An 18953-nucleotide genomic window follows, 5' to 3' on the forward strand; every position below is an offset into this window, starting at 1 on the left:
CAGTGTACCTCATGTGTCAGTCAAGAGAAGGCATTTAAGTCACTGGAATTACTTCAGTGCCTCCACTCTCAAATGTTTATGGTTAGTTAAAAAAAAAAAAAGGCTGTTTCTGCCTAGTGTCACCATAGCAGCAGAACCTGAATGTGTTTATCATTTCTGCCATATTCCAGAGCCCAAGCTCTTAACCACAAAGCTAGTGGAGGTGATGGAATTCCAGCAGAGCAATTTCAAATCCTAAAATATGATGCTGTTAAAGTGCTGCACTCGCTTTTCCGGTAAGCGGCCTGAACTGACCCTTAAAAATGGTGCGCTATTCACTCGACCCAGAAAACCCCACAAAATCATGCAAATCAAGAGGTTCAAATCTTCGTGTTCACTTTAAGAACACTCGTGAGACTGCCCAGGCCATAAAGGGTATGCATATCCGAAAAGCCACCAAGTATCTGAAGGATGTCACTTTAAAGAAGCAATGTGTGCCATTCCGTCGTACAATGGTGGAGTTGGTAGGTGTGCACAGGCCAAACAGTGGGGCTGGACACAGGGTCGGTGGCCCAAAAAGAGTGCTGAATTTTTACTACACATGCTCAAAAATGCAGAGAGTAATGCTGAACTTAAGGGCTTAGATGTAGATTCTCTGGTCATTGAGCACATCCAAGTGAACAAAGCCCCCAAGATGAGGCGCAGGACTTACAGAGCTCACGGTCGGATCAACCCCTACATGAGCTCTCCCTGCCACATTGAGATGATCCTTACTGAAAAAGAACAGATTGTTCCTAAACCAGAAGAGGAGGTTGCACAGAAGAAAAAGATATCCCAGAAGAAACTGAAGAAACAAAAACTTATGGCCCGGGAATAAATGCTGCAGAAAATAAATGCAAATAAAAGTAAAAAAAAGAAAAAAAAAAAAAAAATAAAGTGCTGCACTCAATACGTCAACATATTTGGAAAACTTAGCAGAGGCCACAGGACTAGTCTTTTTATTCTAATCCGAAAGAAGGGCAATGCCAAAGAATGTTCAAAGTACTGTACAACTGTGTTCATTTCACATGCTAGCAAGGTAATGCTCAAAATCCTTCAAGCTAGGCTTCAACAGTACATGAACTGAGAACTTCCAGATGTACAAGCTGGTTTTAGAAAAGGCAGAGGAACCAGGGATCAAATTACCAACATCCACTGGATCATAGAAAAAGCAAGGGAATCCCAGAAAAACATCTACTTTTGCTTCATTAATTACTCTAAAGACTTTAACTGTGTGGATCATAACAAACTGTGGAAAATTCTTTAGAGGTGGGAATACCAGACCATCTTATCTGTCTCCTGAGAAACCTGTATGCAGGTCAAGAAGCAACAGTTAGAACCAGACATGGAACAACAGACTGGTTCAAAATTGAGAAAGGAGCTTGTCAAGGCTGTATATTGCCACCCTGCTTATTTAACTTCTATGCAGAGTACATCATGCGAAATTCCAGGCTGGATGAAGCACAAGTTGGAATCAAGACTGCCGGGAGAAAGATCAACAACCTCAGATAAGCAAATAACATCACTCTAATGGCAGAAAGTGAAGAGGAACTAAAGAACCTCCTGATGAGGGTGAAAGAGCAGAGTAAAGAGGCTGGCTTAAAACTCAACACAAAAAACCAAGATCATGGCATCTGGTCCCACTACTTCAGGGCAAATAGATGGGGAAAAAGAGGAAGCATCGACAGAGTTAATTTTGGGGGGCTCCAAAATCACTGTGGAAGGTGACTTCACCCATGATATTTTTTTTCCTTGGAAGGCAAGCTATGACCAATCTAGATAACATATTAAAAAGCAGGGATACCACTTTGCTAATAAAGGTCCACATAGTCAAAGCTATGGTTCTTCCGGTGGTCAATGCGTGGATGTTGAGAGTTGGACCATAAAAAAGGCTGAGCGCCAAAGAATTGATGCTTTCGAACTGTGGTGCTGGAGAAGACTCTTGAGAGTCCCGTGGACTGCAAGGAGAACAAACCAGTCAATCCTAAAGGAAATCAACCCTGAATATTCATTGGAAGGACTGATGCAGAAACTAAACCTCCAACACTTTGGCCAACTTATTGCAAAGAGCCTACTCACTGGAAAAGACTCTGATGCTAGGAAAGACTGAGGGCAAGAGGAGAAGGGGGCAACGGAGGACGAGACGGTTGGGTGGCATCACTGACACAATGGACATGTGTTTGAGGAAGCTCCAGGGACAGTGAAGGACAGGGAAGCCTGTAGTGCTTCAATCCATGAGGTCGCAGAGTTGGACACTACTTAGCGACTAAACAACAATAAACTCTCTAAAGTCATGCAAAACTGTTAAAACTATTCTTAAGTAAAAGAAACAATAGAGTTTTTCGAGTTATAGCTGTTGTAGCTCCAAAGTAGAAACCTCTGTTTATGAAGGACTTACACACTAACTAGAAGGGTTTACATACTAACTTGACATACACAAGCACCATCTCTAAGTAACTGAAAAGATGAAACAAAATCAATCTTTGCTGCTTTTAACAGATGTAAACATAAAATCCCACTGAGTTCCTCTGAAGAAAGAAGAGACTTTCTCAAACATCCAAAAGCAAGAACTTAATTCCATGACCTAAATAAAGACCTGGGGATTAAAAAATTATAGACAGCCTTTCTCAACTCTTACTGCACTCTTATACTCTTACTATCAAAGTTTTAAAGTTAACTTCAAATAGCTTTCAGATTATGACTTAATTATCTGCAATTATTCTGTGCTCACAGAAATAAGGTTCCTGAAAATCAAGAGCCTGCAGACACAGACTTCCCATGTACGTTTTAGAAGAAAAGAGTTGACCCTAAGTTAGCTGTGATTATAGCAATGATTTATTCAAAATTTCACAGTTAAAAACAAATTAAAATTATTAGCCATTTTAGTTAACATTTTTTGTTTTTGTATTCATTTATAGGGCACAAGATAAATTTTTAAAAAACACAATTACCTTCTTCACTGGGGTTTACAAATATAAAAAAATTATTTTAACAATGGCCATTTCATAAAAAGATCATATTAATGTTAACATGGTCTTTTTAATTAATTAGGTTCTAATCTTCAAGATTAGTCCTATGCAAATGTGAATGCTATCTTTTAAAAATTCTAAGTTTTAATAAACTCAAATGTCTCTTGCTAGCAACTCCAAAATGATATATAAATAATTCCAAGTGAATGTTACTTGAATCACAGTTTTAGATGCAACTTTCCCTAGTAACAGTTACCTAAAATCCATCCTATTTTTACTATAACTATCAAAATTAGAAAGATTATACTGAAGGACTCAGAAGTTAGAATTAAGCTCCTACTGGGCAAATAAAATTTCTAACAGCTGAATTAGTATATCACACTTGAATTTTGAATATATTATGAGAAAACCTTTTTTAAAAAACTAGCACAGTTCATGTGAGAGTAAAGAAATTATTTATTACAGCATTTAAATTATATACTTTGACACTTCACATTTTCAACCTAAACACATCCTAGTGACTAGCTCTAGCTACAAGTGATAGAATACAGTCAATGAGCAGTTACCTCTGAGATGAGGGCCCATACAAGCCTCCTTGCAAGCATCACTGTGATGAATGCTGCCAGGTGGTAATCAATGAGATGAAAATTCTGTAAGAGAAACAAATAACTACATCAGAAAGAAATATGGATATCCAGCTGTAACTACTACATGAAGAAGCTTGCCCCCTCAAAAGGTCTTTTTATATCACCTTACATTTACAGACCACAGGAATTTGGGAGACCTTAAAGACCTTCTCCTTCTTTCATGGCAAATTGCTTTAACTTCTAAAACACTATTTTAAACTATCTGGAATATAATCTTCTCTGTTCTTGAAAGTTTACTGTATTAAAAGGAAATGACTGCAGTTTTGGGTTAACAAGCACCAACCTGCATAATTATGACAAGAATAACTTATCTAAAATGCCATACTTATAATGAGTGTCAAATTTAAATTCCCGGTCTCCAAGAGCTACTGTTGTTGGTTTCTCTTTAAGAAAACTTAAATTAATCTAACGGGGCATCTATTAACCTAAACTCCCTAACTTACTGATACATCAACACATTCAGTCTTTCCCCTTAACTTGATTTAGAAACATGTCTTATGTTGATCTCTTCTTCCTATAAAATGACAGCATTACCTAGATGCTGTGTACGTTCCTTCTAGTTCTAAGTCTATATATTTAACTGTAATAATAAAATAAAAAGTCATTAGTGACAAAAAAATAGGATATATTTTAATTTTGATGATCAAAAGGTCTCTAAGTTTCTGTTCTACTGTTCTCCTTCTAGAATTTCTCAATTCATTCAATAAATATGAGCTGGGCACCCAGTTTGCTTAGGAGGGGAGGGCAATAACAATAAACAAGCTAACAAGCAAAAGCATTTCAAACAGTTACGCTGCTGGTAAGAAAAAAAACAATAATGACTGGGAAGGGAAGTGTAGAACCAATTTAAACTGGTAATTAGGAAGGATATCTCTAAGAAGGCAGCATTTGGCTGAAGGCAGCATTTAGGCTGACAGGTGAATGACAAAAATGCACCAGCCAAGAGAAGATCAGGTGCTGAGCACTCCAGGCAAGGAAAAAGTAATCACATAGCTCTAAGGCAGGAAAATATATGCCTGGTATGTCTCAAAATCAGTAAGAAGGCTGAAATGAGGTAATGAGCAATAAAGACTGAGTTTACTTTTTTTTTCCTAAGGGGGAGTTACAGGAGTGTTTCAGGCAAAAGGTGCCATGATTCTATTTGTATTTTAAATTTCTCACACTGATTGCTGTGTGGAAAATATACTGTATTGGGGAAAGATCAGTTAAGAAGCTATTGCTTTAAATTCAGGTGAGAGAACATGATCACTCAAACAGGGTCAGCAGCAATTGGGAGTTGTCAGATCTGGGATACATTTTAAAGGTAAAGCAGTCAGAATGCCAAGAGAATGAATGGCTTACTGCTTCTCACACTATTTCCTTTTCTCTATCTCTAAGTGTTTAGAAAGAAAGAAAGTGAAGTCACTCAGTCGTGTCCGATTCTTTGCGACCCCATGGATTGTAGCCTACCAGGCTCCTCCATCCATGGGATTTTCCAGGCAAGAGTACTGGAGTGGGTTGCCATTTCCTTCTCCAGGGGATCTTCCCGACCCAAGGATCGAACCCAGGTCTCCCGCATTGTAGGCAGATGCTTTACCATCTGAGTCACCAGGGAAGTGTTTAGATCCTAACAATTATTTATCCCCTCTTGAGACTCCTCCGTGCTCATCCTACTCCTTTAAAATAATGCAAGCAAATTTACTACATCCCCTAGCTAATGTCTGGGGGTCTTATTTATATGTATCACCAGTCCATCTGAGACATTTTTATTATAAAAAAAATTTAAGTGCCTAGGATATTTCATTGTTAAACACACTTTTATTCTAAATCATTGAAAAATAGTAATTTACATTTGGTTAACCTTTACAAACCAGAATATTTGATTAATCAGAGCACTCCAATCCTGAATATTCTGAATAACTTCCTATACTACTACTAGCTTGTATTTTTCTTAGGGTTAAGACTCACTCAGATAATTGTTTGATAGTTAGAATGATATTTTACATATTCGGGTGCCCATGTTTTCTTTCTGATAATTATTAAGATCTTGAAAAGGAAAAAGGAAAACCTAACATATAAATCTGACAAGCATCTGAGTCAGGCACGCCTAATGGAAGAAAGCTTAAAAGAGACAAATCACTAGCTGAAATGTAAATCCCATGGCGAATGTCCCAGTCAAGCTGTTATGGGCTAGGTTTGAATTCCTTCAGTGGCACGAAGGAATCAGATCTCTGGCAGTCCATTCATCTTTAACAGTTCACTGATGCAGGCCCTCAGATTCATGAGCTAAAATCTTATTTGCTATTCCACATATGCTACTTATAGTTCCACAATTAAATTTTAAGCTTTGTGTGATCAAGCATCACACGTGACAGATAAGTTAGCCAGTTCACATGACACTCTCCTTTAAGAGTGCCTTCCTCTACTGTAGAGACTGGAAAGCTAAAAACTACATGCCCAAACTTTCTTGTAACTGAACTTACTAGATTTACTATCTGCCAGCCACCAGGCACCACAAAAACTGAGTGAAGTGGGGAGAGGGGCAGAGTAAAAGGCCCCTCTTGGTGGTGTGAGTCACAGCAAAGGAAGCATAATTCTAGAGTCAGCAGTTTCCCAATTATAACAGGAGCACTGGCTCCCTTCATTTCAAGGCAACATTTGTAACGGACTTTTACAAGACTCTTGTCAGAAGTTGACTGGGAAGTTGTCAGAAGTTAACTGGGAAGAGTTCTGTGATTAACCTGAAAATTCAGTAAGTGAGAAGTTTCCATAGGATGTCAAGGTGGAAACAGTATAATGAACTAACCAACGGTACTCATGGAGTAAATAAAGAATAAATACAGGGAATAGAGCATAGCAGATAGATCTGGATTTGAGTGCTCACTTGATCACATGTGATTTTAAGCCAGTTTCATAATTTCTAGGTTTCGTATTTCTCATTTATAAAATGGGAATCATAGAATAATACCTACCTGTTTTTAGAACAAATAAATAATACTTGCAAATAGCATAGTAAATATATTAATAAGTATTTGTCAATGTCACTGTTATGATACAGGTATTTAGAGTACAGAACTACATAGTGGAAGAAGCCTTAAGATCATCTAATCCAACCTTCTCATTCTGTGACACCATGGCCAAAGAAGGATGAATAAAGTAGGGTTCCTATACTCAATAAACTCATAATCCAGGTAGGAAAAAAAAAAAGCTATTTTAAAAAAAGCATATTATTTGGCACTAAATCATTATAATTCTTAAAATAAAGAAACTAAACTTTTCTTCACCTGGTATTAAGCCGAGAGATGGTCAATACGGAAAGAAAATTCTTAACAGTTAATTTTAGGAGCAACCAAGTAATACAAATATTTAAAATAAAATTGTTTATTTCCTTCTCATACAGTCTTGAATATTTTGGTCCACATTTACTATGTTCACCAGACCAGGGAGATTTTATAATCATTTAGAAGTCTTAGACACATATAATCTACCAGGACAATAGTCTTTCTCCTAAAGCACATCTCTATCATCCATCCAAATCTGCCATTGCCAACCACTTAACTATCAGGTCACCTGACTACCCTGAACTGGAACATTACCACAGTGTTCCTAAAAACTGGAAAGATGGCAGAAGAAACCTACAATATATTTTGATGTACTTCAGCAGAGATAGCTAGTTCTTGCCTCTATTTTATATTTGTAACAGAACCCAATTTTATCCACAGTTAATGAACCCAGCTAAGGGGCTATATTGTCCAGCTTCTCTTACAGTCAGGAGCAGATACATGTCAAAATGATATGAACCTGGTCTAAATGAAAACACTCTCCTTTATGTTTCCCTATGTTCTTTTCTCTTTCTGGTAATCAGGGACAGATCACATCCACCTTGGATGTAGAAAAAGCTAAATATCAAAACCTTTTTGTGATACTGTTATAATAAATTACTTAAATGTTTTCCACATTTTCATTTATATTTTTACTATCTCTGGTTATGGACCAAAGCCAGATATTTAACAATTTTATGACATTACATTATGAAAGTAATCTGTGCTTTAATATAAAAACATTTTATTCCAATAAAAATAATTTCTACATGAAAGTTTTCCAACTAGTTTCTTGGCTAAGTAACATGAAGAACTTAGAGGCCTATTAAGACTTACCAATGAAGTACAAGAGGCAGGATGATTGTAAGGATACCACCACACTGTTTTATAGATGTTGATGTACTGAATGAAAAGAGCAACCAGCAAGTAGATGAAAAACAGAAATTCAAAGAGCAGGCTCCCATCCACAGGCAAATCAGGAATTTGGCAATGACGAACAGGACCTGGGGTAATTAAGGCTGTGATAGGTGGGACCGGAAGGCCAATAGCACTACCATTCCTGAAAAGAGAAAACTACAGTTAAATCAAATGGTGATACCTTTCAGTGTCAAAGAGCATAAAGGAGTCCTGCTTCCTTAGTCACCTACACTTTTAACTGTTGGCCTTCCTCAAGACTCTACTCTGGGACCTTTTGCTCTTCTCTTTTCCCTCTACAACACTCTCTCAGTCATGTAATACATGGTCATGGCTTCCGCTATCTCCTACATGCTGAAAACTAAAATTTCTCTCCATAAAGCTCATTGCTGCATTTTAGATCCACGTTATCAAGCCATCTTCTGGACATCTCTTGTGTTTCTCTTCCTAAAATCCTGATCATAGTCTATGGCCCACCTAGTTAGCTGCCCAAATCAGAAACCTGGGAGTCATATTAGGAATCTTCTCTAAATCTCTCTCTAAATCATATATACTTCACTTCATAAATCTTTTTCCAAATTGCACTCTCCTCTCTAAACACATAGCCTTAGTTCAAGGAGTTGCCATTTTTCACCTGAACTACTGTAGTAATCCCTCTAAATTCAAGTCTATTTTCACCAAATCCTCCAACCTGCCTTTAAACATTTTTCTAAAGTGAAACTCTGATAGTATACTCTCTTGCCTAAAACTCTTCAATGCTCTCTACTGCTGTTAGCATAATACCCAAAAATGTTTATTCCTATGAGGCTCTCTGCTTAACAGACTAGTCTCATCTCTTATCACTCCTCCACATGCACCCTAAACACTACCCATGCTATTTGCTATCTGTGAATATATATATGCTTTGTACACAATATTCCTTTTACCAGCAATGTCCTCTAAAACCACCTTCCTTAACCCTTCACATATACACTTACAGAGAAAATTTTTCGAGACTGTTTTAAATAATCAAACAAAACCTCTAAAAGATTACTCTGACTCAATCAAAATCAATTCATCTCTCCTACGTGCCACTATTACACCTAAACAATGCCTTTATTGCACTTCTCAATTGTTCAATTTTCAAAAAATTGTTATACAATTTTTTCATACTGTTATGTAACTTTTTGTATACATCTTTCTGTATATCATCATAATCTTAATGATAGAGACAGTACTTCTCCTCGTTCACTGCAATTATATACCTTTAGATTGAGAAGACAGTAGACCAATATAGTCATGAAAAAGAGGGAGATCTCTCAAAACACAGATTAAAATGTAGAAATTTTAATCCCTATCTTATTCTTTCTTTTACACTCTCTTATAGGTCACAACTAGCTGGACTATCTAAAATGATAAGATAAGGCTAAAGAATTAAATTTCCCATTATCTGTATGCCTGTGAACAGTGAGAGATCTAAGGGTCTATGCTGTTAATAGAACAAGGAAAAGAGGCTTCATTTGGCTATTTCCAAAGAAGATTCTAAAGAGGGAATAACATTAGTGTTAACATTCTACTCTAAAATTTCCAAATATAGAATTCTAGCATTAGGATGCGACACTGACAGCACTTAGAGTGACTCATGGACTACAAACTCTGCTCATTCTGAACCATTCTGAATAGTTAAGAATACCATGGCAGAAACCAGAGGGGAAGAGAGCTAAAAGGGAAGAACAGGGATGGGCGAGGGTTGGAAAAAATTTAAAAAGTTTCTTCCCCTCAATCTCAGAGTACATTGCAATAGAGCAAGCTTACCAAGGAGTGGGTTGTGATCTACCAGTAGGTCTCAAAACCTCATCTGCTCAATTATAAATTAATCATTAATACACCAATGCCCTCTGATCTGTTCTGGGAGCTGAGCCACTGCACTATGCAACTCCAGGAAGTGCTATTCATAAAGAATAGGACATGAAAGATTCTCTCTGGAATTGTTCAAGTTGGTGGACTTGACTGGAGAGAATTAATGCCAGCAACTGTTCTACTCCCTCACTCCATTTAATCAGAAAATAAGGGAAAAAAATTCTGAAGAGTCTCTACTCTAGAACAAGCTAAATATTCTCTAGAACAAATAAAATTTCCTATTCCTGTTCAGTCAAAAGTATATGCTAAACTATTTGTTATGATTTAAAGGTTAAAATGGTTTTCATAGAATTTTCCTAAATAAAGCAGACAAATGTGCTTCTGCCATTAACAAAGTTATTAACACTCCGGGCTTCAAGAAAAATATTCAAAACAAAGTACAAAAGATCGATATCTGTAAAACTACCATATGATCCAGCAATCCCACTCCAGGACATATATCCAGAGAAAACCATAATCCAAAAAGATACAAGCATCCCAATGCTCAGTGCAGCACCATTTACAACAGCCAAGATATGGAAGCAATTAAATGTCCACCGACAGAGGACTGGATAAAGAAGATGTAATACATAAATACCATGGGATACTACTCAGCCACAAAAAAAGAAAATGAAATAATACTATTTGCAACAACATGAACAGACCCAGAGATTATCATATTAAGTCAGACAGAGAAAAGACAAGTCTTAAAAAAAAAAAAAAAAAGAAAAACAAGTATTGTATGATAGAGAGCTTATATGTGGAATCTTAAAAAGCTATAAATGAACTTATTTACAAAACAGAAATAAAACCACAGATGTAGAAAACAAACATGGCTGTCAGGGGGAAGTGTAGGGAAGGGAGAATTGGGAAATTAGGATTGACATATATACACTACTATTTATAAAAGAACTAACTAATAAGGACCTACTGTACACCACTGGAAACTCTACTCGATACTCTATAATGATCTATATGGCTATGGAGTGGATATATGTGTATATAGAACTGATTCACTTTGCTGTACAGCAGAAATTAACACAACTTTGTAAATTAACTACTCTCCAAAAAAATTTTTTTAAAAAAAGGATTCACTCAATCCTTCTCCCCTCTATTTGGAGAAGTGCCACTCATCTGAATGCCCATTAAAATTTGGTCCCTAGTTCCCTTATCGCATTTATCATTTAACACTGAAATATTTTCACCCCTGCTGGGCAGTAAGCCACTTGTAATCAGAAATCAAGATGTTAGGGAACCATTGATCGAAACCACCCACTTTGGCATAATAATAACTGCTTGCATGAGTTGTCTCATAACAGGAAATCCCAATAAGGAAAATAGTACTGCTGCTGAAAACTAACTGGAAGAATTTGGGAAGGGCCGAAAGGAGGAAGGAGATGCCAGTTCATAATATGTCCTCTAACCTCCCAGAAACCTTCATGCTAGTATCCATCCTGGCTGAAGAATGGAGTGTGCCACCAGGAAGTACTCTGAGTCAGACCAAATATGGGCAGAGCAAGATGACTGGCCAGAGACAACTTGGAAAGCTAACCCTGAGCCTGCAAGCCACACGGCAGAGCAGTTCTCTGGGCTTCCCTCACCTTGTTGCTCTCCACCTGGGTGCCCCTTCCCAATAAAGTCTTTTGCTTTGTCAGTTAAAAAAAATTTTTCTTAAAGATCTGTATTTGTGATATCCTATACAAACTTGACTATTATACTTCAAGCCAAAAGACAGAGACAAACATCAAATAAAGTGATCCAGAGCATCAGAGGAAAAGAGCAAAGTATTTGCATACATTGAAAATTTGAGAGGGTATATGATCAAAGCATTTTAAAACCAAAAACAAACAAAAAAGAGCTAAAATAAACAGACTTAGTCAATACACCTCAGAAAATTAGAGAAAAATTTGAGAAACTTTAGAGACAAATCACTTAAGAAAAGTTAAAAGCATTGTTCCTCTGAAAGAATATAAAATAGATTCAAGAAAAGCAAAGTGACACAAAGGTTTGAGATACAATGTGGGAGAGTTCCAGTCCCAGATTTCCCATTAACCAGTTGTGGGTTTTTTGTTGTTTTTGTTTGTTTGTTTTTGGCTACGCTGGGTCTTTGTTGAAGTGTGCGTGCTTACGTGCCCTGGGGTACATGGGATCTCAGTTCCCTGCCCAGGGATCGAACCCATGTCCTCTGTTTTTGGAAGGCAGATTTTTAACTATTGGACCATGAGGGAAGTCCCCCAATTGTGGTTTTTGAGACAAAAACTTTACATCCCTAAGCCTCAGTCTCTTCATCTACAATACAAGGATTGGAAAAAGATTCTCTTTAAAGAAATTTTCTCAATGCACACTGAATATTCTCTTTCAAACAGGGCTGCAGTCCCAACAATCATGCCTAAGCTGATGATTTGCTAGGAGGACTCAGAGGACCAGGCATGTAGTAGTGTTCACAGCTACAATTTGTAACAGCAGAAGGATACAAATCAAAACCAGCAGATGGAAAACGTAACAAGCAAAGTCTGGAGGAAACCAAGTGCAAACTTCCAAGGGTTTCTCAATGGAGTCATATAGGATGCACTTAACTAGTTTAGCAACTAGTTATGACAACATGTGTAAAGTCCTTCTACCAGGGAGGTTCATTACTAAGCAAGCAGCGTTTTTACTGGAGGCCTGCCTCACCTGGTAAACACTCTTTAGCTAGCACTAACAAAATTCCAGACTCTTGAGAGGAAAGCAGGTGTTCAGTGTAACAATTTGTAGAAAGGACTGGCTACTAGACTGGCATCTGGGAACTTAACCGGTAAATAGTTTCCCCCACTGACACAAAAGTTTCTCTAAATAATAAGAGTGGCTTCCTGTCCCTACACTGTCTGTGCAAACAATATGAATCATGCTGAACTCCATTTTGTCCTTGTATGCAGGAAAGAGTTAACACTGCAGACCTAAGACTAGCCTTTATGGAACTAGCAGGCAGCAGATTTTAGGTAAGAAAACAGGTCAGTCAGGAAAAATTTAAAGGAATAAAAAAGAACTAAAAGGGACAGAGAAAGCAGTGATCATCTGAACATGCTCAGGTGATATTAACTAAGTATGCAAGAACAAAACAAAACAAAATCGCTCTTAGTCCTTCTCAAGTAAGTCTCCCTCAACTAAAAGATCTCTAGAAAACTCAGAATTGGAGAAGGAAATGGCAACCCACTCCAGTGTTCTTGCCTGGAAACTCCCAGGGACGGGGGAGCTGGTGGGCTGCCGTCTATGGGGTCACACAGAGTCAAACACGACTGAAGCGACTTAGCAGCAGCGGCAGAACACTCAGAAGTTCACAGTATATTCTCCTTCTTTAGAAGGCAATCATCTAAGCACATAGTTCCAAGAACAAATTCCTGCTCCCCACAGGTGGAAAGCAGGACAGGATGGATTTCAATTTTGATTGTGTCACCAAACTAGCTCTTTTGACATTCTCAAGTTTAATTTCTCCAAACAGGTCATAAACATCTAACCGGGGCAAACGTTTTTTCAGCTGATCTCTGCTTTGCAGAATCAAATACATCATCCAAAACTCAAGCAATTACTTATTTCTCTCCTCAATACAGACACTCCATGAGTTCTCCACATGTGGACATTGCTTTTCTTTAGAAACACACCTCCTCAAACTATATTGTAGGCTATTTAACACTGGTTTTATCCACACTTTTTATACCCTTTCCCCATGTCTTATAAAACAACCTATTCCAGGCTGCTTCTTTCCCATCGAGAAACACACACAGTAAATCAGAAAGAGAAAGATAAATATGGTATATAAATGCATATATATGGAATCTAGAAAGATAGTACCAATGAATTTATTTGCAGGGCAGCATTGAAGAAACAGACATAGAGAACAGACTTATGGACAATGGGGAGCAAGAAGGAGGAAGGAGAGGGGGAGATGTATGGAGAGAGTAACATGGAAACTTACAATACCATCTGTAAAACAGATAGCCAATGGGAATTTGCTGTATGTCTCAGGGAACTCAAACAGGGGCTCTGTATCAACCTAAAGGGGTGGGAGGGGAGGGAGTGGGAGAGAAGTTCAAAAGAGAGGGGACATATGTATACCTATGGCTGATTTATGTTGATATTTGGCAGAAAAGAACAAAATTCTGTAAAGCAATTACCCTTCAATTAAAAATAATAAATAAATAAAATCAGGGGAAAAAAAGAAAAAGAAACACAAAACTGTCTTCTTCCCAAATAACCCCTTTAGGTAAAAATGTCACAAAATAATCCCTCAATAACAGTTTCAGTGACTTCAAACCATGAGCAATTGTTATTTTTCACTTTATTCTAATCTGTTGAAAAATAAGTCCTTCTCCCCACCATTCCAATTAATTGCTAAAGAAATATATGTTAAAGGAGGAAAGTTGAAATATATGTTAAATGAGAATCAAGGCAATCCTAACAAAAACCCTGAAAGCCAAGATAGGCACAGCTATAATTTTCTATGGCAATTTGAAAGCACTGAATCACTAAATAAGTAGTCAGTACATATTAGTAAAATTAAGCCATGAACTTCAAATAGGAAACATCCTTCATCTCAGTCTCTATGTTGGATAGCACCTTTCCTTAAGAGCATTTTCACATATCCTCATTGTAAAATTTTTCTTTATTAAAAAAAAATGTGTTCTTTGTAGAAATTTTGGAAAATTCAGAGTAAAGTTTTTGAAAGTTACTGCAATTTACTACTTCATTTATTTCCAAGCAGAAAGTATTTATGAAACAGAAAGTATTATCATTTTTAAAATGAGGAAATTTACAAGAACAGGAGAGTAAAAGTATTACTCTAGAATAAATTACAAGTACTCTGTCTACATATGTAGATACAAAATTTGGATTGAAAATTAATATAATAAGAATCAGAGACTGGAAAAATCCCTTCAAACTGGAACTTCAGGGAGAGCCCCACTGAAATGACAAGATCAGAACTGACTCTGAAGACTGAGTAGAGCTTGGGGTGGAAGGTCAGAAAGAAAGAGGTAAACAAATAACATCAGGAGAGCCTAAAAAGACAAGAGTAGTACTGACTGCTAGCTGTGAACATTAGAATCCAGGCCAGAGAAAATGCTATTCAGATAGGAAATAGGGGAAAAAAAAATTATCTTGACCAAACAATCTAGTAAAAACCATCTTTCTACTGCGACATGATCGAACCTCCTGATAAATTATTCAGGATAATTTTAAAAATAATTCATTCTAACTTTTGAAAATTAGGAACAGAAATACATTTCCATTAAGAAAATAAAATTCTTTATTCTCATGCAATATGACACAAATCTTAAGATGTTTAGGCTAGAGCTGATAAGTTTATTCATTTCAACTTTTGGAACAAAGTAATTTTTAAGACCCCTGTTGGGATATGACAATTTTAGAATCTCATGTTAACTAATAGCTTTAATTTGCCCTCCTTGAAAAAGAATCCTAGAAAGTAAATCATCACATTCATCTTGAACTGTAATTCACTTCCACCTTCTTTTAATAGCTAAAAAAAAAAAGATGACAACTAGAATTTGGATTACTGGCCGTAAGTATGAATCAGCCTTTTTCTTATTTTGTGGGCATCACAACTTTCTACCTCCAAAGTATTCTGAAATACTCAGCTTCCAGTTTTTAGGGTCAGGGTTTCTACTTCAGTGTCAAAAAATAATCCTGATAAGCAAATATCTGAATAGTATGATGACTTCTGTATTAGCCTTACTAATCATAGAATATTACAAATTGTTTGTCTTATTTCTTCTTTACCTGTTCCTCAGGCCTGTTCCATTGCCACAGCCCCCTCCAACCAAAGTCTGTAAAGAAGGTAAAGCTGAACGGCTTAGCTGCTGCCGACTAGGGCCCCTCCTTCCACCGGGCATGTCCGGGAACCAGTCTGCTTCCAGTGCCACCTATAGTTGCAACCCAGGTTAATGGTTGTCAGCCTGTTTCAGCGCTGAACAAAAAGAGACATTTAAATATCAGTTTGCTATCTTTAAAGTAGGCAATGTAACAAAACAACCAGAAAAACTGAGTAAGCAGACCATGTAAAAGAATGCTCCCAATGTCTATCACTGACTTCATTCTAATGAAAGGACTACTCAAGACTACAGTGGGTCAGAAGCCTAAGTTCCAAGCTTTGTTCAGCATTAGGGAAGTCACATTTGTGTCTTTCATCAGCAGACTTGTTCTACATGAAAGATTTTACCATCAGTTTACAAGAAACACTCACTGAATATATACAGTTCCAACACAGACGTGGTATTTCACATTCAGGCCCTTGAAATAAAAGAGAATCAGCACTGTCCAAAATGTTAGCTTATGTTATCAGGGTATCTAGATTCTGAGATCAGCTGTTATCATTTATTACCTGACTCTGAGGCATTTAACCTCTGAGTCTGTTTCCTCGTCAGGAAAAAAAAGCACTCCTTGTCCTACAGAGGCGGTTGTCAGAACTGACAGAGATGGGTTAAAGTACATCAGAAGGTCTTTTAACTCCTTAAAAGTAAAACTGTTCAAGTGCTATCTCCATATGTTAGAGTGAAAATATTGTAAAGAGATCAAGGGGATGCCCACTCCAGAAAAACTGATGTAAAATCGTTCAGAAATTACTGAAACTGCAGGATTAAAAGTAATACATAAAGACCCTCAGTAAAAAGAAACTGTTTTCAGTAATTTCTGGAAAAATTATGGTTCTGTCAATATGAATACCAAGAATCTGCTTCCTGAACAATACAACTTAAAAACTGAAGAATGACACCGTGGAAAAACCCTGGTTTTCAAAACGTTACAGCAGATATTCTGTTCCCTATTCCTAACAGCTCTCGGCTGCAGACTAACAAACTCCAGGTGAGACAAAGCATTCAAACCGCTGGATGTAAGGGCAGCTGGTCCTTGCTCAATTAACGAGCAAAGGAAAAGAAAAGTGTAGAGCAAAAAACTGGGACGGAAGAAGGCGAGAGGATGGGGTGGTGGAAGGTGAGCAGCGAGAGAACACATACTTCAACAGACTGGCCTCTATGAGGGGACGACAAAGCGGTCCCCGCCGCGCAACCTGGAGGGCCGAAGCAGGCCCGGGACAATCGGACAGCGCGGCAGCTCGGAAATACTCACGCATGGAGGAGGCCAGGCCAGCGGGGCGGGATCCCTGGGAGGAGGCGGCGGTTTTACAGATAGACCCCAAGCAACAGAACTCCCAGCCCACGTTGAGGCGCTGCAAACCAGTTGCTTGTCTGTGGGTTGTCCCCTCCCGGAGAGTCGAGAAAAGGTGTCCCGGCTTCGGGCTGCCAGACCCAGACCCCAAGTCAGTACCAGAGTCAGAGCCAGAGCCAAAGCTAGAGGCAGAGGCCGGCCCCGTCAGCACTCATCCTCAGCCTCCATTACCGCGGAGCTGAGCAGACGTGGCAGCGCACGCCGATGACGTCAGCTCGGCGACGGCCGCCCGCCCCAGGAACGGCAAACAGGCCCCCGGAACTACACAGGAGCCCGAGGAGTGAGCACCCTACCCTCTCTTGCGTGCAGCTGCGCAGTGGAACTCGCCTTCTCCGGGGGTCTCGCGATCTCTCCTTCCCCAGCCAGCGATGAAGAAAGTATTTCCTCCCTGAGCCTCGGTCACCAAGCCCCGACGATTTGCGGACAGCATGCTAGGGTCCTTCCTGTTATTATCTCATGGACTCCTAGTAACAACCGTGTTCAAATTATCAATTCCCTTTTTACAGATGGGGAAGGTTGTGAAAAGTGAAGCGAAGTGAAAAGTCGCTCAGTCGTGTCCGAGTCTGCGACCCCATGGACTGTAGCCCACCAGGCTCCTCCATCCATGGAATTTTCTAGGCAAGAGCACTGGAGTGGGTTGCCATTTCTTTCTCCAGGGGATCTTCCTGACCTGGGGGTCGAACCCTGGTCTCGCGCATTGCGGGCAGACGCTTTACGGTCTGAGCCACCAGGGAAGCCCCCGGGGAAGGTTAGGAGATGTCATTTAAAGTCAACGCTTAGCAAAGGCGATCAAGACGCAGTTGTGCTTCAGCAGCCAGTCCTGCGCTTCTTGTATGTTGAGAAAAGTACTAAATGAATGCTGGAGTTACAAAAGTGAATACCGCAAAGGGCTCACAGTCTAGTGGAAGAGACAAGACACCAGGAAAATTACAATTTTATTACAATAAATGTAACATAAAAAGTATGTCCAAGGTCCAGATAACAGGCAAGACAGGTTAATAAGTTCTGTGCAGTGGTGGTGGTGTCAGTCCCAAGAAAATCTTCACAGAGAGCTTGAGGTTTAAAAGACAAGACAGCAAGGATGAATAGGGAGTTTGTGGGAGAATAACTTCCTATTACTAGTAAAGGAAGTGTTCGACAGAAAGGTAAGAAAGAGGGCAACATCAGTAGTGAATTCAGAAACTTGTCTATAGTTTGGTGTTAGCAGAAGAGTATCAACGGAACTCTTGGCGTGAGATCTCTCGCTTTGCAGATTTTAAGCATCTTAAGAGAAAACCTTATCCAGTATATGATTAACCTTTACTGAGAGGTTTTTTTGTTTGGTGTCAGACACTAGACCAAGAACTTTACATATTTGATTTAAAGCTCAATGTTTTGATAGTATTCCTGTTTTTTACAGGGAAAACTGAAGGTAAGAAAAATAACTTGTTGAAACCTAGCTAATATTAACCAGCTAGTAAGTGACAGACCCAGAGTTTACAGCCAGAATGACCAATATTGGAACCACTAAAGTTAGTAATATTCCCAAGTATTCTTACTGTCCTTGTGTACCACAGAGCTTTCTTTCATGCAATATAGATGATTACATATTTTCATTTTATTCACCTGTAGGCTTATGATACATTTCTTTTCAGTATATCAACTACTGCTTGCTACTCTGAAACTCTTTGCCGCTTTCCATTGGCTCACCAGCGTTCATCTTTCATTCAGCAATTATTTATTTAGTGCCTACTATGTTCCAAACATTGTGCTTCTGAATAAGATATGTAACTTCCCTCATGAAGCTTATATTCTGAGAGACACATTTACTTAATATCAATAAAATACTGTTTTTAAGTATTATGAACTAGACAAATAAGGGGGTAAGGTGGAAAATTAGGGTGCTGTTTTGAGGGGAATCTGTCTGAAGGAATGCCATTTCAGCAGAAACTTGAATGTTGGGAAGGAACCAGAGATGCCAGGATGAGAGAGAAAAACAATCCAGATGGAAAACAAAACTTAGGCAGAGATTC

General features: G+C 38.4%; 1 protein-coding gene across 1 annotated transcript in view; it reads right to left on the reverse strand.

Moving 5' to 3' along the window:
• The window catches only part of TMEM39A (transmembrane protein 39A), a 29143-nt gene extending 11985 nt beyond the window's left edge, over positions 1–17158 (reverse strand). The window contains exons 1-4 of the mRNA XM_043474980.1: positions 16843–17158; positions 15499–15685; positions 7771–7993; positions 3554–3637 (exon numbers count right to left, since the gene is read on the reverse strand). Of these exons, the coding sequence (XP_043330915.1) occupies positions 3554–3637; positions 7771–7993; positions 15499–15611 (420 nt within the window). The 5' untranslated portion in view covers positions 15612–15685; positions 16843–17158. The remainder of the gene's footprint in view (positions 1–3553; positions 3638–7770; positions 7994–15498; positions 15686–16842) is intronic.
• Between the last annotated feature and the right edge of the window lie 1795 nt (positions 17159–18953).

This window comes from Cervus canadensis, chromosome 7 (assembly GCF_019320065.1).
Source record: "Cervus canadensis isolate Bull #8, Minnesota chromosome 7, ASM1932006v1, whole genome shotgun sequence".
Lineage (NCBI taxonomy): Eukaryota > Metazoa > Chordata > Mammalia > Artiodactyla > Cervidae > Cervus > Cervus canadensis.